Source organism: Labeo rohita, chromosome 22, assembly GCF_022985175.1.
Source record: "Labeo rohita strain BAU-BD-2019 chromosome 22, IGBB_LRoh.1.0, whole genome shotgun sequence".
NCBI lineage: Eukaryota > Metazoa > Chordata > Actinopteri > Cypriniformes > Cyprinidae > Labeo > Labeo rohita.
In genome coordinates, this window is record NC_066890.1 from 16,554,135 (window position 1) to 16,578,497 (window position 24,363).

The window sequence follows — 24,363 nt, forward strand, 5'->3', positions numbered from 1 at the left end:
TTGGAGGGGTTTTTTAGTCCTTTTCTGTTTGATGTTGTTGTGTTTTGTTTTTATGTGTGTGTTTTATGTTGTGCTGTTTAGTTTTTTTCCTTGCGTCAATCTTAATGTTGTTCGAACCACATGACAATGATTCAAGAATCGAATTGAATTTAATTGAATTATTTTTTTTTCTTTATTATCTGACTGGGATCTATTATACTATTTTTTCACCTCTAAAAAAAAACAAACAACAAATTCAACTAAATGCAGAAATGTAGAACTCATTGATAAAGTGGTGTATTTAAGTCAGCACATATAATTTTTGTATTTTTCTATATTCTGTATTTTTGTAAAAATATAGTAGAAAAAAAGAAAAGAACGTCAATGTCATTGACCCAAATGCCGAATTGTCTCCGTTTCTTTGCAGATCGATGAGATGCAGTGGCCCAACGGTGAGATGGAAATACCCAGCTCGGTCTGCAGTCATCCCTGTAAGACAGGTCAGCGCAAGAAGATGGTGAAAGGCATGCCGTGCTGCTGGCACTGTGAGCCTTGCGATGGCTACCAGTACCAGTACGATGAGACGTCCTGCAGGCTGTGCCCTTACAACAAGCGTCCGAATGCCAACCGGACGGGCTGCCAGCCTATCCCGATCGTCAAGCTGGAGTGGCATTCACCCTGGGCCGTCATTCCCGTCTTCCTGGCTATGCTCGGCATCATCGCCACCATCTTCGTTATGGCGACGTTCATCCGCTACAACGACACCCCGATCGTACGAGCGTCGGGGAGAGAGCTCAGCTACGTTCTGCTAACCGGGATTTTCCTGTGTTACATCATCACGTTTGTAATGATCGCCACTCCGGACATAGCCGTTTGCTCCTTCAGACGAATCTTCCTTGGGTTGGGAATGTGTATTAGCTACGCTGCGCTCCTCACTAAGACCAATCGAATTTACCGCATCTTCGAGGAAGGGAAGAAGTCGGTTACTCCACCTAAACTGATCAGCCCGACTTCTCAGTTAGCCATCACGTCCAGTCTTATCTCCGTCCAGCTCTTAGGAGTCCTCATATGGTTCGGAGTGGATCCTCCGAACACCATAATCGATTACGACGAGCAGAAGACCATAAACCCAGACAAAGCCCGAGGGGTTCTCAAGTGTGACATTACGGACCTACAAATCATTTGCTCTCTAGGATACAGCATCTTGCTGATGGTAACATGTACGGTTTACGCCATCAAGACGCGAGGCGTTCCAGAGAACTTCAATGAAGCCAAACCCATCGGCTTCACCATGTACACCACCTGCATTGTGTGGCTTGCCTTCATTCCCATTTTCTTTGGGACGGCACAATCTGCAGAAAAGGTAATGCTTGTTTTAGTACTTTTTACAATGTGCATCGGTTTTCGCTTGTTGATTTTACTCAATATTTCACAGAAAAAAATGATATTCCATCAGTTTTTTATTCACTCTTGTCTCGTTCTAAACATAAAAGCTCTTATTTTGTATGTGAAAGCCAGAAAGGAGGAAATGGGTTTACAAATTAGATATGTTCATTAATATTATTTTGTAGCAGCGATGCTACAGTATATCCAGTTGGAGAATTAACATTTTAGTAAATTCAGTTTTAGTAATTTTATGTGCTTTCATCATTTTTACTATTTTGAAATATTTTTATTTAGCTTTGTATTTCTGTTTTAGTCATTTCAATACCTAGACTTAAAGATCAGCATTACTAGTTTTTTATCATGCTTGTTTTTTTTAAAGTTTTTATAAGTTTTTCTTTTAATATTCCTATTTTGTTTCGGCTTTACTTGTTAATAGTTTTAGTTTAACAATAACAAAAATGCCAATCAGAAAAGTCAAGATACCAACAAAAGAGTAAAACAAATTCATCATATATTTTTTTTTTTTTTAATAAAATTTAAGAAAAAAAGTTTTTATTCATTATTTTATACTAGCAAAGTTTTCACTTTTTGCAAGTAAATTTCACAAATACACTGACCAAAATTATAAACACAACACTTTCATGAGCTGAACTCAAAGATCTAAGACTTTTTCTATGTACACAAAAGGCCTATTTCTCAAATATTGTTCCCAAATCTGTCTAAATCCGTGTTAGTGAGCACTTCTCCTTTGCTGAGATAATCCATCCACCTCACAGGTGTGGCATATCAAGATGCTGATTAGACAGCATGATTATTGCACAGGTGTGCCTTAGGCTGGCCACAATAAAAGGCCACTCTAAAATGTGCAGTTTTATCACACAGCACAATGCCACAGATGTCGCAAGTTTTGAGGGAGCTTGCAATTGGCATGCTGACAGCAGGAATGTCCACCAGAGCTGTTGGCAGTGAATTGAATGTTCATTTCTCTACCATAAGCCATCTCCAAAGGCATTTCAGAGAATTTGGCAGTACATCCAACCGGCCTCAAAACCACAGACCCTATGTAACCACACCATCCCAGGACCTCCACATCCAGCATCTTCACCTCCAAGATCGTCTGAGACCAGCCACCCATACAGCTGCTGCAACAATTGGTTTGCATAACCAAAGAATTTCTGCACAAACTGTCAGAAACCGTCTCAGGGAAGCTCATCTGCATGCTTGTCGTCCTCATCAGGGTCTCGACCTGACTGCAGTTCATCGTCATAACCGACTTGAGTGGGCAAATGCTCACATTCGACGGCATCTGGCACTGTGAAGAGGTGTCCTCTTCACAGATGAATCCCGGTTTTCAATGTACAGGGAAGATGGCAGACAGTGTGTATGGCGTTGTGTGGGTGAGCGGTTTGCTGATGTCAATAGTATGGATCGAGTGGGCCATGGTGGCAGTGGGGTTTTATTGATGGCGTTTTGAATGCACAGAGATAACGTGATGAGATCCTGAGGCCCATTGTTGTGCCATTCATTCACGACCATCACCTCATATTGCAGCATGATAATGCATGGCCCCATGTTGCAAGGATCTGTACACAATTACTGGAAGCTGAAAACATCCCAGTTCTTGCATGGCCAGCATACTCACCAGACATGTCACCATTTTGCATGTTTGGGATGCTCTAAATTGGTGTATATGACAGCGTGTTCCAGTTCCTGCCAATATCCAGCAACTTTGCACAGCCATTGAAGAGGAGTGGACCAACATTCCACAGGCCACAATCAACAACATGATCAACTCTATGCGAAGGAGTTGTGTTGCACCACGTGAGGCAAATGGTGGTCACACCAGATACTGACTGGTTTTCGGACTCCCCCAACACAGTAAAACTGCACATTTTAAAGTGGCCTTTTATTGTGGCCAGCCTAAGGCACACCTGTGTAATAATCATGCGGTCTAATCAGCTTCTTGATATGCCACACCTGTGAGGTGGATGGATTATCTCGGCAAAGGAGAAGCGCTCACTAACACAGATTTAGACAGATTTGTGAACAATATATGAGAGAAATAGGCCTTTTTTGTTGTTTTGTTTAGTAATTTATTTAGTTTTTTGTTTAGTTTATATTTATTCGTTTTTGATGTTTTGTGTTGTTTTGATGTTTTATGTTGTGTTTTATGTTCTTTCGTGTTGTTTTTTGTTTTGTTTTGTTATTTATTTATTTATTGATGTTTTGCATTGTTGTTTTTGTTGTTTTATGTTGTTTTCGAGTAACATGACGTTTTTTTTTTTTTTTTTTTTTTTCAAATATGAACAATTATTCAAATATTATTTAATAATAAAATTAAACATGATAATAATAAAATTCCCAAAGCAAGATCTTTCAGCCAATGGAATCACTTTCTGCGTGGAATTGAATTTTGCAAATAACGTGAAGGGAAAATGTACTCCTGGAGTAGCTTTAATAAAGATCTTTTACTTGTAGGCCTTATTTTTCTTGGTGAAAACCTGATTTGCGTCTTTTTAGTCTAGGCAATTGAAAGCGTATTGGTCTAGGTGTCACCCTTTCTTTCATTTACTTTTGCCCTTTTTTGGGGCGTGAATATTTTACTCGCTATAATTCCCTTCAAGGCAGCTAAGAGTCTAACCCGGCGCACGCATGGTTTTCCACTCAATTTCAAATCCATTTGCAGGCTGATGTTGCCGTAATGGCTCTATTTTGTAATACCTGTTTGCAAGCTGCAGGCAATCTAGACTCCGGCTTTTGTACCTCTAAGATCATCCATTTTTCATCCTTTCCTGAAGAAATGAAAAATTATATTTCATCACAGGGAGAGGGTTGCCATCTCGAGGAACGGAAGGGCAAATAGGTATTAATAGCACAGTTAAGGATCAGAATCAATGTCCCACAACAATCTTTTAAAAGACATTTCATTACCATAAGGACATTTGCTCATTATCTGCATACGAGACGAATGGCTCAGCTTTTTTCTCCTCAGTGCCGGTACTGAAAAGCAATTACCTAAATAATAAAGCGAGCTGATCTGAGCATGTAACAATGCCGGATACCATGATGGGCTCTGACACCAAAACATTCCTATCCGTTAGGACCTTTTAATTACATTTCTAAGAACACACAGGATGTTGTTTTATGCCTTGATAATCATGCTGTGGGGTGCAACAGTCAGCTTCTGGAAGTCCCATTCATTCAATCCAGAGAAAATTATTTTTAACAATTACATACAAGCCTTTAAACACATATCTATTATGAGCTACTGCAGGCTTTATGCTTCCGTAAGAGCCATGAGTCATTGTGATTTCAATAATAATAATAAAAAAAATAATAATAAAAAATTATGTTTTATTGATAAATTCCTACTGAAGAACTACATTACCCATAATCCCTAAAGAAAATCCACCAATCAGCAGTGTTATTTTGAATATTTCCAGTTTTAGTCATTTTAAAGTGCTTTTATCCTTATTTTTTAAATATTTCTAAACAACTTATTTCTGTTTTAGTAATTTTAGTACTTAGACTTATTTCAGTAAAGCAGGATTTCTAGTTTTTGATGTTTTTTTAAAGTTTTCTTTAAAAACTTTTCTTTCTTTTTTTTTTTTTTTTGCTTTTATCATTTTTATTATTTTGAAATATTTCTATTCAGCTTTTTTATTTCTCTTTTAGCATTGTAGACATATTTCAGTAAAACATTTCTAATCGTATGTATTCAGATGTTCTATCTATGCTCTTTTTTTAAAATCTTCTAAGATTTTTATTTATTGTTTAAGATTTATTAAAGTCAATGAAAACTATTTTTAACAGCGACAACAATGGCAATCGGAGAAGTCAAGTAACCAAGCAAATCATAAAATGAATTAATTCTAAATTCATAACATTAAGTATAATGATTTTATTCAATATTTAATATTCCAAATCATTTTATTGTTAAATATATGTATTCATATATATTAATATATGTATTTGTATGTGTGTATATATATATATATATATATATTTTTTTTTTTTTTTTTTTTTTTTTTTTTTTTTACTTGGAAATTAATTTTAAAATATTACTTTTTAAAATGAATTAATTCTAAATTCATAACATTAAGTATAATGATTTTATTCAATATTTAATATCCCAAATCATTTTATTGTTAAATATATGTATTCATATATAATATATATATATATATATATATATATATATATATATATATTATTTTTTTTTTACTTGGAAATTAATTTTAAAATATTACGTCTTTATTATTAATGACTTTACAATTTTTGATTCAAAAACTTTATTTGTAATGCTTTTTTAGTTAAAGAGTTTGTTTCATATAAAAATTTGAAAATCTTTTATTATTATTATTTATTATTATTATTATTATTATTATTCTTTTTGTAATGAATAATCTCAGTTGGTTTGCCTTAGTTTTTATTATTTATTTTATGTGTAACCAGAAAATTAATGAGAAAAACAAAAAACACTGGCGGAACTAAGGCCGTGCAGTCACTGCTGCTCTCTGCATCGCATCAAAATCTTCTTGTCGCCGGAACAATGAACCATTTCATGGCATTTTTGTTGATCGTTGTATTCACGACTCTCATTACGCTTAACCCCACGTGAAGACGCGGCTTTTTAAATGCAAATGAAAGCAGGAAATCGTGCGCTGGAATCTGTGCACGTTATTGAGTGAAAAGAGAAATAGAAGCGGATTCCCGTGACTATTACCTGAACCCGGCCGGAGGACACCGGAGATGATGTACAGTCCTGAGAGGCAAACAGCAGCTCATTAGAGGGAAGAAGCGGCCTCGTCTGCGCCAGAGCCTACAGGCGTGTGAAAGCCTGACGTCAGCCGGCCGTCCCAGCTCAGAGGAGCTGTGACATGCTGGCCTTTGCTTCTTGTCATTACTTACCTGGCGAGAGTCATGCGGAATACAAATGAAGCTCTTTCGTTCTGACAGAGCCGCGCTGCTGTGAAATGTGTGTTTACGCGCGCTTGTACGAGCGCGGGAAAGCGGTGCGCACGTTGACGTACGAGTCCCGAGTTTTTGTGGAAGCGAGTCTTTCAGAACTCGGCTAAATGAAAATAATGGCTTCGCTCAGCTGTGTTCACGGTAGTAGTGAAAATAAGGCACTTAGGATTGTTTTCGAGCCGGCCTTCATCTTAAGAATGACAGGATGGATCTGTGTGACGCTAAAATACACAAAAAGGGAGCATCTATAATAGTGGAGCATCTGCACTGGTTATAATTGTATGTTTGTATATTTTATATTATTTATTTTACTTCATATTTTTGTCCGTGTTCAAGACAAATAATTATTTTTTTCCTTCAGCAGCATTACCGTTTCTCTAGCATGCCATCAGTGTGTGTTTCTCTGCTCTGAGTGATAGGTTTGCTTTCTGCACACACCGCGAAAAAAAAAGAAAATGGTCTCAGCTCAAGGCCTTTCTATTACATATGACGAATTCACATCACAGTAATCTATAAAAATATCTAGCGTGGACAAAATGATCTTATTGAGCAGCGTGGAAGCGCAGCTGAGCAACTCACATCAACTCTACTGTGCTTTTATGGTATATTATGATGGAGTATGGCACGATATTTTTTTTTTATTTATTTATTTATTTTTTTTTTTTTTTGGTGCAGACTTCATATTGCACTCTTGTAGTTCTGTCTATATGGCATGGTGATATAAATAGCACAGTGAGAACTTTTGAAATTTAGGACAAAAAAATCTGATTTAATTTATAAACGTTAAGACTATGCGATTGCTTTTTAATGAATGTTAAGCACATTTTACAATCAAATTATTGTTACTGTAATACCTTGAAAATGTAATGCCTTTTTTATATCAGTATAAATTACATTTTGAACAGCAGATACCACCATAATGTGCATTCTAACCTTATTTTACTGAATAATAGTAAATGTAATCTAACTTTAAATAAATAAGAGAAAAAATGAGAACTGGCGTTGAAATTTAATGCATTGTCTTACTATTATCACAATGCAAAAAAACTAAATAAAATAGCATGATTAAAAAATAATAATAATAATAATAATAATAATAATATATATATATATATATATATATATATATATATATATATTAATAGAAGCAAAAAACTGTATTTATAAAATGAGTCTTATGTATTCATTTATTTATTTGAAAAATTAAAACTGATGTTTAAATTGGTTTAATTGTCTTATATATTGCACATTTTTGTTGTATTTTTGTTTTATTGGAATTTTACAAAAACTTTTCTGAATTTTTGTTTTTGTTGGAATATTTCAGCATGATTATGAAAACTTTTCAGATTTTTTTTTTTGTTGTTGTTGTTGAAATATTACAAAAACGTTTTGGAATTTTTGTTTTCATTTGAATATTTCAACATGCGATTAGGAGAACTTTTCAAATTTTTTACTTTGGTTGGGATATTTCAACAAAAGGTTATGAAAGTCTTTCATAAATTTTGTTTATGTTAGAATTTTTCAACATGCAATTATGAAAATTTGTTGTATTTTTGTTTCATTGGAATTTTACAAAAACTTTTCTGAATATTTGTTTTTGTTGGAATATTTCCACATGATTATGAAAACATTTCTGAATTTTTCCTTTTTGTTGAAATATTACAAAAACCTTTTGGAATTTTTGTTTTCGTTGGAATATTTCAACATGCGATTAGGAGAACTTTTTACATTTTTTAGTTTTGTTGGAATATTTCAACCAAAGGTTATGAAAGTCTTTCGTAAATTTAGTTTGTGTTGAAATTTTTCAACATGCAAATACAAAAATTTGTCATATGTTTTGTTTTCATCAGAATATTTCAACATGCGATTATGAAAATTTTGAACATTTTTGGTTTTATTGAAATATTACAAAAATCTTCTGGAATTTTATTTTCGTTGAATTATTTCAACATGAGATTATAAAAACTTTTCAAATGTTTTGGTTTTATTAGAATATTTCAACAAGAGGTTATGAAAGTCTTTCATAAATGTTGTTTATGTTGGAATTTTTCAACATGCATTTACGAAAATGTGTTGAATTATTGTTTCATTGGAATTTTACAAAAACTTTTCTGAATTTTTGTTTTTGTTGTAATATTTCAACATGACTATGAAAACTTTTCTGAATTTTTTTTTTTTTTTTTTTTGAAATATTACAAAAACCTTTCGGAATTTTTGTTTTCGTTGGAATATTTCAACATGCGATTAGGAGAACTTTTCAATTTTTTTTAGTTTTGTTGGAATATTTCAACAAAAGGTTATGAAAGTCTTTCGTAAATTTAGTTTGTGTTGGAATTTTTCAACATGCAAATACGAAAATTTGTCATATGTTTAGTTTTCATTGGACTATTACAAACTTCTGAATTTTTGTTTTCGTTAGAATATTCCAACACGTGACTATGAAAACAACATTTTTTGTTTTTGTTGTAATATTTCAACATGACTATGAAAACTTTTCTGAATTTTTGTTTTTTTTGTTGAAATATTACAAAAACCGTTTGGAATTTTTGCTTTCGTTCGAATATTTCAACATGCGATTAGGAGAACTTTTCAAATTTTTTACTTTGGTTGGGATATTTCAACAAAAGGTTATGAAAGTCTTTCATAAATTTTGTTTATATTGGAATTTTTCAACATGCAATTATGACAATTTGTTGTATTTTTGTTTCATTGGAATTTTACAAAAACTTTTCTGAATTTTTGTTTTTGTTGGAATATTTCCACATGATTATGAAAACTTTTCTGAATTTTTCTTTTTTGTTGAAATATTACAAAAACCTTTTGGAATTTTTGTTTTCATTGGAATATTTCAACATGCGATTAGGAGAACTTTTTACATTTTTTAGTTTTGTTGGAATATTTCAACCAAAGGTTATGAAAGTCTTTCGTAAATTTAGTTTGTGTTGAAATTTTTCAACATGCAAATACAAAAATTTGTCATATGTTTTGTTTTCATCAGAATATTTCAACATGCAATTATGAAAATTTTGAACATTTTTGGTTTTATTGAAATATTTCAACAAGAGGTTATGAAAGTCTTTCATAAATGTTGTTTATGTTGGAATTTTTCAACATGCATTTACGAAAATGTGTTGAATTATTGTTTCATTGGAATTTTACAAAAACCTTTCAGAATTTTTGTTTTCGTTGGAATATTTCAACATGCGATTAGGAGAACTTTTCAAATTTTTTAGTTTTGTTGGAATATTTCCACAAAAGGTTATGAAAGTCTTTCGTAAATTTAGTTTGTGTTGGAATTTTTCAACATGCAAATATGAAAATTTGTCATATGTTTAGTTTTCATTGGACTATTACAAACTTCTGAATTTTTGTTTCCGTTAGAATATTTCAACATGTGACTATGAAAACAACATTTTTGGTTTTGTTGAAATATTACAAAACCGTTTGGAATTTTGTTTTCGTTTGAATATTTCAACATGCGATTATGAAAACTTTTACATTTTTTTTAGCTTTGTTGGAATATTTCAGCAAGAGGTTATGAAAGTCTTTCATAAATTTTGTTTTTGTTGGAATTTTTCAATATGCAAATACAAAAAATGTCATATTTTTAAATGTCGTATTTTTTTTTTTCATTTAAATATCACAAAAACTTTTAAGAATTTTTGTGTTCATTGGGATATTTGAACATGCGACGGAAACATTTCAGAATTTCTGTTTTTGTTGAAACATTTCAAAAGAGATTTTTAATGCCTTTCATAAATGTTGTTTTTGTTGGAATATTTAAAAATGAAATAACAAAAACTTTCATTATATTTGTTTTAACTGAAATATTACACACACTTTTTGGATTTTTGGCTACTTTTGGAATATTTCAACATGCAACTATGAAAATGTATTATTTTTTTTATTTGTTTTTGTTGGAATATCCTATTAAAAAATACTAAAAAGTTTATTTATTTATTTATGAATGACAAAAAAAGCAGAAACAGCTGACCAGTGTATAAGTCACTGTATTCCCATCCCTGTATCTCAGTAACATAATCCTCAGAAGCAAACTCTTCCAAGTCTTCTTCAAACAAACCCTGACTTTCTTCCATTGAAAATTCTCCCTTCAAGTCACACAGACTTCGGCTGTTTTGAAGCCGGCCAGCTTTTTCTTCAGTCTGTTGATTTTATGCTAACATCTGTACTGCTGGAGGCCTTTCCAGGTTGTATGTAAGGTCTGAAAAGCGATAGCCAAGAGAAAATGAATCTGCTCCCGTCTTTGTGAAGAAAATTACTGACAACAAATTATATTTTGTTTTCCATCAATAGTAGACTAGAAATGAAATGATTTTAATGTCAAACATACTATTGACAAATAAAACATTACATAAAAAACAAGCCACTAATTTACTAGAGTTTGGATGATGAAAACGAATAAAGAATTGATTCTAAAATCACACTTTGCAGTAAAGGCGCGTTAAGAAGCCTGAATTGATTGCTTTTTTATAATACAGGGATATGGAATAAACAGCTGGTGTCGAGTATAGCACAAAGGCCTTGATTTAATCCATAATTATCATATAAAGCTATCTACTTATGCAATTTTCAGTTCCATATTAGAATACTGATGTGAAGTCCTGGTCATTTGTAGTGAACTCGAGTGCCATATGGATGAATATTCAATGACGAGGAGAGGTATATCATGACTATTCAATAAGGTTACGTTTTTGCTCCATTGAAATATCTGTGGGCACTGTGATTTGCCATAGACAGCATCAGTTAATGCTAATGGGGACTGACACTGGATGTTTCCTGATCATTTGCTGCAATATGCAAAGTAAGGAGTCAAGGTCTTGAAGGGCAAATCAAAAGCCAACCTCTAAATCAAAATGGCTGACGCGTCCAGCAAAACACATCCGCTTCATACACTTTTAATAAGCAGATGAGATGTTTTCAATGCTAATGGGCGTAGATGTAACAAGTGTGATGTTTCTAACACGTACTATGAATATGGTGACAGATGTGAATCAACAAAGAACTGGCTTTACTTCAAGGAAATCTGAATCTTGTAAGGTCAGACTCTTAGATGTTTTATTTTCTGTTTATTTTATAAGGGTTCCTTTTTACACCCAACATTTGGGTCTAAATAAAGTTTTTAATCCTGTAGTTCATTTCATGTTGATTGTTAGCACAATACTTTCTGTTTATTGCCAATTTCAGTTAGAAAACTGTAATTGGACTGTAATGAGACTGAATTGAACACCTCTCCACTTCTCAAATTATCCAGACATGGTAATTAGAAAGTAATCATACTCATTCTGGTAAACCGGATACTAAGGAGTCCAAAAAAAAAAAAAAAGAAAGGAAGAAAACTTGTGTGAGGAAAACCAGTGTTTCCCTGCTTTCCCCAGTTTTTAATCCTGTTTTTTTTTTTTTTTTTTTTTTTTTTATTACATTTTATTTTTTAACAATTAAAGGAGAAGTCCACTTCCAGAACAACTGTTTACAAATATTTTACTCACCCCCTTGTCATCCAAGATGTTCATGTCTTTCTGTCTTCAGTCGTAAAGAAATTATGGTTTTTGAGAAAAGCATTTCAGGATTTTTCTACATATAATGGACTTCATTGGTGCCCCGATTTTGAACTTTCAAAATGTAGTTTAAATGCGGCTTCAAAGGGCTCTAAACGATTCCAGCCGAGGAAGAAGGGTCTTATCTAGCGAAATGATCTGCCATTTAAAAAAAAAAATAAAAAAAAAAAAGTATACTTTTTAAGCACAAAAGCTTGTGTAGCACAGGCCCTGGGATGCATGTCCACAACGCTACGAATCACATCTAAGTTCATCGTCTGTGTACTCCGACGTGCACTCCGGCTCAAAAAGGTAGAGTATGGTGAAAAGCTCCATCTCGTTTTTTCCTACAACTTCAGAATTGTCCGACATCGTTGTACCTTTTTGTTTGTAAACAGCGTTTACAAACATACTTGCACTTTCTTAGTCTTTGTGCGTTTGCTTTGTAAACACTGGGTCTGTGGTTCCGCCTACGTTCTGCGTGACCTTTCAACGTGATTCAATAGTACGTAGTGTCGTGGATGCGCATCCCAGAGCCGGTGCTATACAAGCTTTTGTGCTTAAAAAGTATACAAATTTTTATTTTCTTAAATAAATGGCCGATCGTTTCCCTAGATAAGACCCTTCTTCCTCGGCTGGAATCGTTTAGAGCCCTTTGAAGCCGCATTTAAACTACATTTTGAAAGTTCAAAATCGGGGCACCAATGAAGTCCATTATATGTAGAAAAATCCTGAAATGCTTTTCTCAAAAACCATAATTTCTTTACGACTGAAGACAGAAAGACATGAACATCTTGGATGACAAGGGGGTGAGTAAATTATTTGTAAATTGTTATTCTGGAAGTGGACTTCTCCTTTAAATATTACATTTGCATCTAATTTGTGTGTGTGCGTGTGTGTGTGTGTGTGTGTGTGTGTGTGTGTATATATATATATATATATATACACATTTTTATTATTATTATTATTATTTTTTTTTTTTAAGTAGTATTTCATTTCAATAAACATTTATTAGATCATTTTTAACAATACCTTGGGTGATATAGTTGGGGGTGTTTGAAACTAGCTATTTTTCATGGTAGACTGAAAAAAAAAAATGTGAAGGAACATTTTTTATTCAGAAATTGCTAGTATATTTCAAAGATGAGTAACTACTAAATGAGTAAATACTAAATTTTGAAGTAGAAAGACTGAATTAGTATTTTCTTGAAGAACATACTCCAATAATCTTTGTTTTATTTAATACTTCGTTTTTTTTTTTTAAAGTAGCGACATGAGGTTTCACAAAATAAGTAGTTTGATAAATTCAAATAATTTTTTGTTCATTGCAGAAGCTGTGCAAAGACAAGGTTGGAGTTTTATAGATCTCCTTGTCTTGATATGTCATCGTCTGTTGCTGTATAACAACCCTTGAGCTTCAGTCAGACCTGGAGCGCGCATGAATCCAAACAGCACACCGATTTACTGTTAAAACGTGACCTGCTGGTCAGATTACAGCTGTGTTCTGCCTGATGTAGCATCACTGTTTATTAACCCTCTTGCTTTCTCTTTCCGCCCTTGTATTCTCCATGACACCTTGCGCCCAGATGCTTTTTTACATGAGACTAATAGGCTGGCTATATTTGACCACGCCATTAATCATAGCGGCGGCCAGGGATCCTGTCAATGGGTCCCAGGCTCTAAATGGTAAATTATCTTATCTCTCTGCAGGCTAACCAAACAGAAGGGATATTTATAGATGCTCTCTTGGACAGGTATTATGTTTTACATAACCCAATAAAACGGGCTGTCTGTGATGGATATTAAAAGAGGTAAATGTATAAATATAAAAGCTAGAGCAGCGTGACGTACATCTGTTAGATGGGGATTGCACTTGGATGTTGCAAGGCACCCACATGTCGAAAGCTGATTAGTATTCAGTGTAGACTGCGGCTGTTTGCACATAAATATACATGTACCACACGTATATTTGACATAATGTGAGCCTACAACCTCTTGTTGGCTACAAAATACTTGTTGGCATTGATTGTGAAGGAAATGAATGGGACCAGTTTTTAAATGTAATAAATTCTTACTGTTTCAACAGTATAGCCACAAAATGTTAACAGTATACCTTTTTCTGTGTAAGGTTGTATACAATTTTAGAACTTTGCTATCATGACAATGCAATTACGAATGAGATTACAAAAAAAAAAAAAAATTGTTGGAATATTGTTGGAATATACTTGTATATTGCATATATTGTTGGATTTTTTGTTTTCGTTGGAATATTTCAACATGCAATTACGAAATTTTTTTCAAATGTTTGTTTTAGGTGGAATATTTCAATGTGCAATTATAAAAACTTTTAGTTTTTCTGTTTGTTTTTATTGTAATATTTCTACATGCGATTAGGAAAACGTAAATTTTTTAGTTTTGTTGGAATATTTTAATGTGCGATTACAAAAACGTTTTATTTATGTTTTTATTGTAATATTTCTACATGCGATTAGGAAAACTTACAATTTTTGGTTTTGTTGGAATATTTCAATGTGTAAACAAAAACGTTTTATTCATGTTTTTATTGGAATATTTTAACATGAGGTTATAAAAGCTTTTTAATTATTTTTGTTGGAATATTTCAATGTGCGATTACAAAAATGTTTTGTTATTTTTGTTTTTCTTAGAATATTTCAACTTGGAATTAGGAAAAATTTCACATTTTTGATTTAGTTGGAATATTTCCACAAGAGTTTATGAAAGCCTTTCATAAATGTTGCTTTTGTTTTACAACATTGCTGTGCAATTACAAAACATGCGATTACAAATTTGTTTGTAATTTCTGTTTTTGTTGAAATGTTTGTTTTTGTTGGAGTATTTGAACTTGTGATTTCAAAGACTTTTTTGGAAATTTTGTTTTCGTTGGAATATTTTAACATACAATTACAAAAACGTTTCAATTATTTTTTTGGTTTTTTTGGTTTTTTGTTTTTGTTTTGTTTTGTAGAAAATATTTCAACATCTGATTACGGAAACTTCATTATTTATTTTTTTTATTTTTTTTTGGATATTTCAACATGACATTATGATTTTTTTTTTTTTTTTTTTTTTTTGTTGGAATGTTTCAACATGATATTACAAAAAAAAACTTTTAGAATTTTCCTTTTGGTTGGAATATTTCAACATGAGATTACGAAAGCCCTTTGTAATATTTGTTTTTGTTGGAATATTTCTAATGTGGGATTATGAAAACTTTTTTGTTATTTTTGTTTTTGTTGGAATATTTCAACATGAGATTATGAAAGGATTTCATTTTTTTTTTTTTTTTGTTGAAATATTTCAAAATGTGATTACAAAAACTTTTCTCTTTTTTATTGGAATATTTCAGCATTTTCAAATTTGTGGATCTGTTGGAATATTTCTACATAAGATTATGAAAACCTTTCATACTTTTTTTTGGAATATTTCAATGTGCGGATACAAAAATGTTTTGTTATTTTTGTTTTTCTTGGAATATTTACACAAGAGTTTATGAAAGACTTTTGTAAATGTTGCTTTTGTTGGTATATTTCAACGTGCAGTTATTAAAAATTTCTGAACTTTTTGTTTTGTTGCAATGTTTCAACATAATATTACAAAAATGTTTTGGAATTTTTGTTTTCGTTGGAATATTTCAACATAAAATTATGAAAGCCTTTTGTAATTTTTGTTTTTGTTGGAATATTTCAGTGTGCGCTTATGACAAGTACAAAAACTTGAAATTTTGGGGTTTTGTAATCCAACATCAGATTACGAAAACCTTTCGGAATTTTTGTTTTTAAATCATCCAGAAATTGGCCCCATTTACTTAAATTTTAAGAGCCATAATTGTAATCTTAGTTTTTGCTTTTGTGTCAAATTGTGTGTTCCAACGTGGTTTAATTATTATTTTCTTTCTTTCTTTCTTTCTTTCTTTCTTTCTTTCTTTCTTTTTTTTTAAGTATTATTTTTGGATAACTGGTGAATTGTTCACAGTAAGACCAGGAACATGGATACGTCTTTTACATTTTGTGTCGATTTTAAGCATGATAGTTTTAGTTTATTGCCAATTTTAGTTAGAAAGCCGTAACTTGACTATAATGAGACTGAATTGAACACCTCTTCGCTTCTCAAATTATCCATAGATGGCAATTAGAAAGTAATCATACTCATTCTGGTAAACCGGATACCAAGGCGTCAAAAACACACACTCAGTGCTGTACCATTGCTGAGGTTGTGGTTTCCCTCTCGGGAAGAGCAGAATAAATCGGTCTGGGTGCAGTATGATGACTCAAGAAAAACAAATTCCATCTGTGCCTACTTTTGGAACAAGAACAAAAACTTCAGGATGTTATGTAGCCCATGCCAGAGACAGAATGCAATGAATATGCTGTAAACAGTCCGTTAAGGGCTAAGCGTCCACTTAAATGACAGTTTTGCCAGTGAGTGTCAGCTGTACTTGAGGTTGTCAGTAGCACAAGTTTATTGTGCTTTGAGCAGAGTTGTCTGAAATGGCACATTTGCATTTACAAGTATAAAGACGTAGTGTGCATGGCAAGCAACAGTGTCTTTTTTGTCAGACTGCAGCGGCTTTCAATCAGTGTTACAGAGAGGCTTATTTGTGGTTGATAATTAGAGTCATTTAAATGTTGAGTGTCATTTGAATCATAGTTGTAATGAGCCAGCAAGTTCAGTTTACAAAGTGTGTTGCCAACCCTGTGGAAAAATCCAGCATATGCTAGTTAGGTGTGTTTTGAGGCATGTCTGCTGGTTTGAGCTGGTTTAAGCTGGTCATGTGTTTGTCCTAAGCTTAAACCAGCTCAAACCAGCAGCCATGCTTCAAAACATACCTAACCAGCATATGCTGGATTTTTCCACAGGGTAAAAGAAAAATAACTTAAACATATTTATTCTTGTTTTTATGGACCACCCTGTATGGGTTTAGGTTCGATACTCATCATGTTTATATCTACTGTGACTGTTTTGATATTTAGACATTTGTTTATTTATTTGTTTGTTTTTATTATTGTTATATTCTTCAACTTTAAACACTTAAAGTCCTCCTATTTGTTTGTTTGTTTTATTTAAATTCAGACACTTTTATATCCAAATTGTTTGTTTGTTTTCTTCAACTTCAGGCACTTTTGCGTTCCATTGGTTGGTTGGTTTTCTTCAACTTCATACACTTTATATCCTAGTGGTTTGTCTGTTTGTTTGTTTGTTTGTTTTCTTCAAGTTCAGACACTTTTGAGTTCTGTTTGTTTGTTTGTTTTCCTCATCTACAGACACTTTTATATCCCAGTGGTTTGTTTGTTTGTCATGTTATATTCTTCAACTTTACATACTTTTCTGTTCCAGTGGTTGGTTGGTTTGTTTTCTTCAGCTTCAGGTACTTTTAAGTCCCATTGGTTGGACTGTTTGTCATGTTAAATCCTTCAACTTCAGACAGTTTTGTATTGCAGTGGTTAGATGGTTTGTTGTTGTTTGCTTTCTTCAACTTCAGACACTTTTATATTCCAGTGGTTTGTTTGTTTCTTTTCTTCAACTTCAGACACTTATGAGTTCCGTTAGTTGGTTGGTTTTCTCCATATACAGACACTTTTATATCCAAATGGCTTGTTTGTTTAATTGTTTGTTTGTCATGTTATATTCTTCAACTTTAGACACTTTTGTGTTCCAGTGGTTGGTTGGTTGGTTTGTTTTCTTCAACTTTAGACATTAGACACAAGTTCCAGTGGTTGGACTGTTTGTTTGTCATGTTATATTCTTCATCTTCAGACAATTTTGTTTTCCAGTGATTGGTTGGTTTGTTTGTTTTCTTGATTTTTTTTTTTTTTTTTTTTTTAAGTCCCATTGGTTGGATTGTTTGTTTGTCTTGTTATATTCTTCACCTACAGACACTTTTATATTCCAGTGGTTTGTTTGTTTGTCTGTCTGTCATGTTGCATTATTCAACTTCACATAATTTTATGTCCCAGTTGTTGGATTGTTTGTTTGCCATGTTATATTATTCAACTTTAGACACTTTTGTGTTCCTTGGTTGGTTTTTTCAACTTCAGAACCTTTTAAGTCCCGGTGGTTAGACTGTTTATCATGTTATATTCTTCAGCTTCAGACACTGTTAAGTCCTACTAGTCATGTTTGTTTGTTTGTTTTCTTCAACTTCAGACACTTTTGAGTTCTGTTTGTTTGTTTGTTTTCCTCATCTACAGACACTTTCATATCCCAGTGGTTTGTTTGTTAGTCATGTTATATTCTTAAACTTCAGAGATTTTTAGTTTGTTTGTTTCTGTGGTTGGTTGGTTTGTTTGTTTGTTTTTCAACTTCAGACACTTTTAAGTCCAGTTGGTCAGATTGTTTGTTTGTCATGTTATATTCTTCATCTACAGACACTTTTATATTCCAGTGGTTTGTTTGTTTGTCATGATACATTATTCAACTCAACAAATTTTTTATGTCAGCTGTTGGATTGTTTGTTTGTTTGTTATGTTATATTCAGCTTTAGACACTTTCGTGTTCCTTGATTGGTTGGGGTGTTTTCTTCAACTTCAGACACTTTTAAGTCCCAGTGGTTGGACTGTTTGTCATGTTATATTCTTCAACTTTAGACACTTTTAAGTCCTACTATTCATGTTTGTTTGTTTGTTTGTTTTCCTCATCTACAGACACTTTTATATCCCAGTGGTTTGTTTGTTTGTTTGTTTGTTTGTCATGTTATATTCTTCAACTTTAGACTTTTTTTTTTTTGTTTCAGTGGTTGGTTGGTTTGTTTGTTTTCTTCAACTTTAGACACTTTTAACTCCTGTTGGTTGGATTGTTTATGTTATATTCTTCATCTACAGACACTTTTATATTCCAATGGTTTGTTTGTTTGTCATGTTACATTATTCAACTACACATACTTTTTATGTCCCAGTTATTGGATTGTTTGTTTGTCATGTTATATTCCTCATCTTCAGACACTTTTATGTCCCAGTGGTTGGTTGGTTTGTCATGTTATATTCTTCATCTACAGACACTTTTATATCCCTAGTTTGGTAGTTTTTAATTCATCTTTATATATATATATATATATATATATAGATTTTTTAAAAGCTTTGTGCACTTGGAGACAACAATGTCGGTGAAGAGCGAGAGATAAAATAAGCCATGTAGTGTATGAAAAAAAAAAAAAAGTTTTGAGGATACATATTATGTTAAACAATATTTTTATCTGTTTTATTATTATTATTATTATTATTATTATTATTATTATTATTATTATTATTATAATTATTTAATTACATGTTTTGTGGCTACATAAAATGCTATAATTAAATTTGCCTCAGAGATACAAAGTCAGTCAATCATTTTAATAAAAAAAAGAATTCACCTGAAAAGGGCCTTGAAATGTGTGTGTTTTTTTTTTTTCCCTCATAAAATGGTTGTTCCTTTTTCCCTGCATTAAGTAAAATGCATTGTTACCCCTGCTTTGCACGAAAAATGTCTGATATGTAAACAATCTGTCTTGTTTGTGCGGCGGCGTCTTCAGGCAAGCGGTGAAGCTAAGCAGCTAAGTTTAATGGGGCGTCCCTCAGGGCTCCATGTCTGTCACTTTCCGTTGAGCATGTGGTAATGGCAGTCTCGCACTTTCCCTTACTAAAAACGACTAAAAGCTCGCCGCTATCACTCTTGTGAACTATTTATGTCGCAGAGTCTGTTCTTAAGGGTTTGCTGTGGAGGTACAAAACTCTCTGACATTGCTGTAGAAGAGAGATCGTTCATGCTTGTCAATCTGGCTATTTCATATGAGTGTCTCTATGGCAACAGCACCATAGGGGGAGGATGTAGGGAAATTTATGAATGTTTGATATTTACTGATGGTTTGGTGGTGGACCGACGAGTATTATAAGAAACTGAGGAGCAACGTACCATCATAGAGTCCTTTGAATAGATGGATGTGATGCCCCAAAAAAGATTTCTGTTTTTCATGGCACGCAGTCTCTGCGTGTTCCCATTTATTTTCAGTTTTTGAAAACAGAACTCGGTCTTTGACTCTCTGAAAATCAGAGAGGACCTTAGAGAGTGTCTCCGCTGGAGTGTGACCCAAATTCATTAGCCGCATGTTGCCTCCATTAGCTTCCTTACTCGTGAGCATGTTTAAAGCAGACGCCGTTAAAATTTGACTATACAGCAATCTGCTTGAACATACAGCACATGAAGACAGCTTTTTCTGCAAATAAATGCACAGAATAATATACATAGATTTTTTGCTGGGTATTTGTTCCGATTCTGATTTGTTCTGAACCGTAGTTCCAGTAGCATATTTGCTTAAGCTGTTATGCTAGCAGTAGCAATTCCCGAAGAACTTGAGTAGTGACAAAACTTTAGATGCAAATGTCTATGGTTGAGAAGTAACAGTAGCAACGCTAGCTACTAATGTAGCCCATAGTGGCTCAGCTGTTTTTAAAATTGCATAGCTGTTCCAGTAACTGCTTTTCTGAAAAATTGCACTGTAGTGCAACACAATTAATTCGATTTTTCTTAATCTGTTCAATCAGTACTAGTAAACCCATTCACTGGCCACTTCATTAGGTACACCTTGCTAATACAAGGTTGGACCATTTTTCCCTTCCGAACTGCCTTAATTCTTTGTGGTATCGATTCAACAAGGTGCTGGAAGCCATATTGCAGATTTTTTTGGCTGCGTCCGTTATACAGACCTCTCTTTCCAACACATTTCATTGGTGCTATATTGGATTGCGATCTGTAAACCATGGAGGCCATCTGAGCGTAGTGAATTCATTGTTATGTTTAAGAAACCAGTTTGAGCTATGTGACATGGTGCGTTATCCTGCTGGAAGTAGCCATCCCAAGATGGACATGGTCAGCAACAATATTCAGGTAGGCTGTGGTGTTTTAACAAAGCTCAATTGGTACTAATAGGCTCAAAGTGTGCAGAGAAAATATTCCCCAAACCATTAAACCACAAGCACAAGTCAGAACCATTGAAACAAGACAGGATGGATCCATGCTTTCATGTTGTTTACACCAAATTCTGACCCAACCATCTAAATGTCACAGCTGAAATTGAGGCTCATTAGACCAAGCGACTTTGTCCAATCTCCTACTGTCCAATTTTGATGACTCTGTGCGATTTTTCCAGTTTACTGTTCTTAGCTGACAGGAGTAGCACCTGGTCTTATGCTACTGTAGCTCATCTGCTTCACAGTTCGACACGTTGTGTGTTCAAGATGCTCTTCTTCATATGTACCTCAGATGCCATGTGTGGTTTTTTGAGTTACTCTTGCTTTTCTATCATCTTGAATGAAGTGTGGCCGTTCTCCTCTGACCTCTGATATCAACAAGGCATTGTCGCCCACAGAACTGCTGCTGACTTGATATTTTCTTTTTTCTCAGACCATTCTCTATCAGCCCTGGAGATGGTTGTGTAAAGATCTCAGTAGATCAGAGGTTTCTGAAATACTCAGACCAGCCCGTCAACAATCATGCGACATTTGCTTAAACCACCTTTTGTTCCCATTCTGATGCTCAGTTTGACTTTTAGCAGATTTTCTTGACCACATCTACTTGCCTAAATGCACTGACTTGCTGCCACATGATTGGCTGATTAGATGTTTGCGTTAATGAGCAGTTGAACAGATGTACCTAATAAAGTAATCAGGGAGTGTATATAATTTCCAGTTTAATGATGTGTCATTATGTCCACATTTACACTGCAGGTCTTGATGCCCAGTTCCGATTTGTTGGCTATATCAGATTGTTTGCTGACCAGCTTACATCTTTTAAAAGTGACCCATATCTGATATATGCTACATTTTGTCATGAAACTCTAGATGGCGCATGCTGATGGGTCATCAATGCAAATTGACAATATTCACAGTGTTAAATTCCTTGGCACAAGGTGATTGGTTCATGTTGCAAGTAGGTGTGTTTCCATTACAGATTTGCGCAAAACTTTTGCAATGCCGTTAAAAAACAATTGAGAAATTGTTTCCATTAATCAATGTTATGCAACAAAAAATGTAATTTTCTCCTCTTGCGATAAGTCATGGCCACGGATGTTGGTAGGTTGGTAGGTAGGCAGATGTTCCAAGTGATCCACTCCGGTGCCCGTGTCACTGACCCGGTATGAGTTGTTTTCGTGTAGGTTATAGTACATTAAATAGTGACCATGTGACTTTTACGATTTTCCTTTTTCAAATTGCCTGAAAAACCACCACTTTTAGAGTTCCTCTAAAAACCCTCCACCTCCCCAGCTCCACCTGTATAGATCTGCTATGGGTTATTATATATGCTACTTGTGCAACACCAGTATTTCTTAAATACTCACAGCAGCTCGTCTGTGTATGTATTGGCAGTAGCAAGTTCCTGTACTTAATTTGTAGCAGCAACCATCAGCAGCAGCAGCATAGCAGATCTATTTCACCAAGACCAAATACATTAACTTTGTCATATCCATTACCATGCTAAAATATTTTAGAGAATTGTCTTGATAAAACTGCATTTACACAGGGTTGCCAGGGGTTGCCAGGTCTGAAAAAAAAAAACAACCCAATGGGAAACAAGACCAAAACTAGTCCAGTCGTGGTTGTCCTCTGTTGAAATTGTGTTTAGGGTGGAGGAGATCTATTTAACCCGTGAACCAAAAAACAACCCACAGCTACAGTGTAAAAGTAGTGGCCAGAAAAGCACCTTTCGTTCTTTTTCAAATTGCCTGAAAAACCACCTCATGCGAGCGCAAACTTTTTTTGCAATATGTGGGAGTTTTTGATGTGTTTTTATTTGGGTGTATTTTTAATTCGCTATTTCAGTTTGTGCAGTTTGAATGGCACAGAAGGGCATTGAAGGGTTAGCATTCATCAGAGCAGTTCGCAGCGCACTTTCAGAGTTCCTCTGAAACCCTCCACCTCCCTAGTTCCACCTGTATAGATCTGCTGTGGGTTATTATATATGCTACTTGTGCAGCACCAGTATCTCCCAAATACTCACAGCACTGTATTGGCAGTAGCAAGTTCCTGTACTTGCGTCAACGTCATTTACCATTTTTTTTTTTTTTGTTTTTTTTTCAATGACGTTTGACTTTCATTGACGGGAATATCCAGTCTGTCCACTTAGATGCAAATGCAGCCGATTCATAACACATTTGTTTTCACATATGAATGACACGTGAAACTGATCTGAGAATATGGGAATTCATGTGATTTTTCCTGCTTGATCCATGTTCATGGGTCATATCTGATCTGTGGCATGTTGGGAGGAAAAATCAGAATTGGGGCATTCGAACCAGTGATGTAAATGCGGCCAAAGTCACATTTGTTAGTAGCTTGTAGTGTAACAATATCAATATATTTTTTTTCGAAAGGGTAGCTCACCTAGAGACAAGCTTGCAGTTGTTTAAAGCTAGTTTCAAAGCAGCTTCCCCAGCACTGGACTATACATCAATGTGCAGTGCCTTTTTTAAATCATGCGACACAGTTGCAAGGTACCCTGCGCTCATAAAACACAGAAATGCTGCTCGCTCAGAAGAAAACATCAAGGGGAAACCAAGCAAAGCTACAGGAGCTCGGATTTCAGGTTGATCTCTCTTCTTTTGCATCTGGCTTTCTTGTTTCCTCTTGAAGTGGCCTAGTTCCCCAACCTGCTCCAGTGAAACGCAGTTCTGCGCAGTCTTTAGCTCAAGGAGGCCTTGGGGGTGTTTTTCATCAGCCGCTGTGAACGCAGGACGCTAGCGTACAGATTAGACGTATCGCTGATGGAGTCTTGTGTGGGATTTCACTGATGAAGGGTGAGACTGAGGCGTTTGGGTTCAGGAAAGCTCTTGCGGGACAATGCCGCATGCAGGCTGAATGATGACAGGTCGCATTCGGGTCTGATTCTTGTGCTTGAACGCAGTAGGAAACAGCACCACAAGATGGATATTGTGTTTTAAGTTGGGCAAACAACAGCCTGTCTTAGTTTTGCTCGCTTGGGGTAGGGATGTAAAAACGGGCAAACTTTCAAGGAGGGTCATAGCTAGAGACCAGAATATCAGCTAGCAACAACCCAGGACACCCTAGCAACCACATATTAATGTATTAAAAACACCCTTAATATATTTTATTATTATAATTAACATTAGACAGCCTAAAAGCAATCTGCACTGTTCATAATAATAATAATAGTAATTATTATTATTATTATATTCAGTAAATGATTTGCTAGGATGAATCAAACCAATAACTCTGGCGTCAAGGGGTCTTATTGACCGAAAGATCCATTAGTATTCAAAGAATTTAATTTTTCAGTCAGTTCAGACGTGTACGTGGATATGAAAAGAAGCAGACATTTGATTGTTTGAGACTATACATTAACTTTCCTTCTGCCAAAGCAAATGGGACCTGTAATTCATACACCTACACAGCCATAAAACAACTACAAGCTCTAAAGGAATGAACGAGCCCAGGGTAATTTCATCCACTCCAGCCTTGAGAGT

General features: G+C 34.2%; 1 protein-coding gene across 2 annotated transcripts in view; it reads left to right on the forward strand.

Annotated features, from left to right (window-relative positions):
- The window catches only part of LOC127153510 (metabotropic glutamate receptor 7), a 252,815-nt gene that overhangs the window by 195,641 nt on the left and 32,811 nt on the right, over positions 1 to 24,363 (forward strand). For both annotated transcript variants that reach the window (XM_051094594.1, XM_051094593.1), the window contains exon 8: positions 407 to 1,342. In XM_051094594.1, coding sequence (XP_050950551.1) covers positions 407 to 1,342 — 936 coding nt within the window. The remainder of the gene's footprint in view (positions 1 to 406; positions 1,343 to 24,363) is intronic.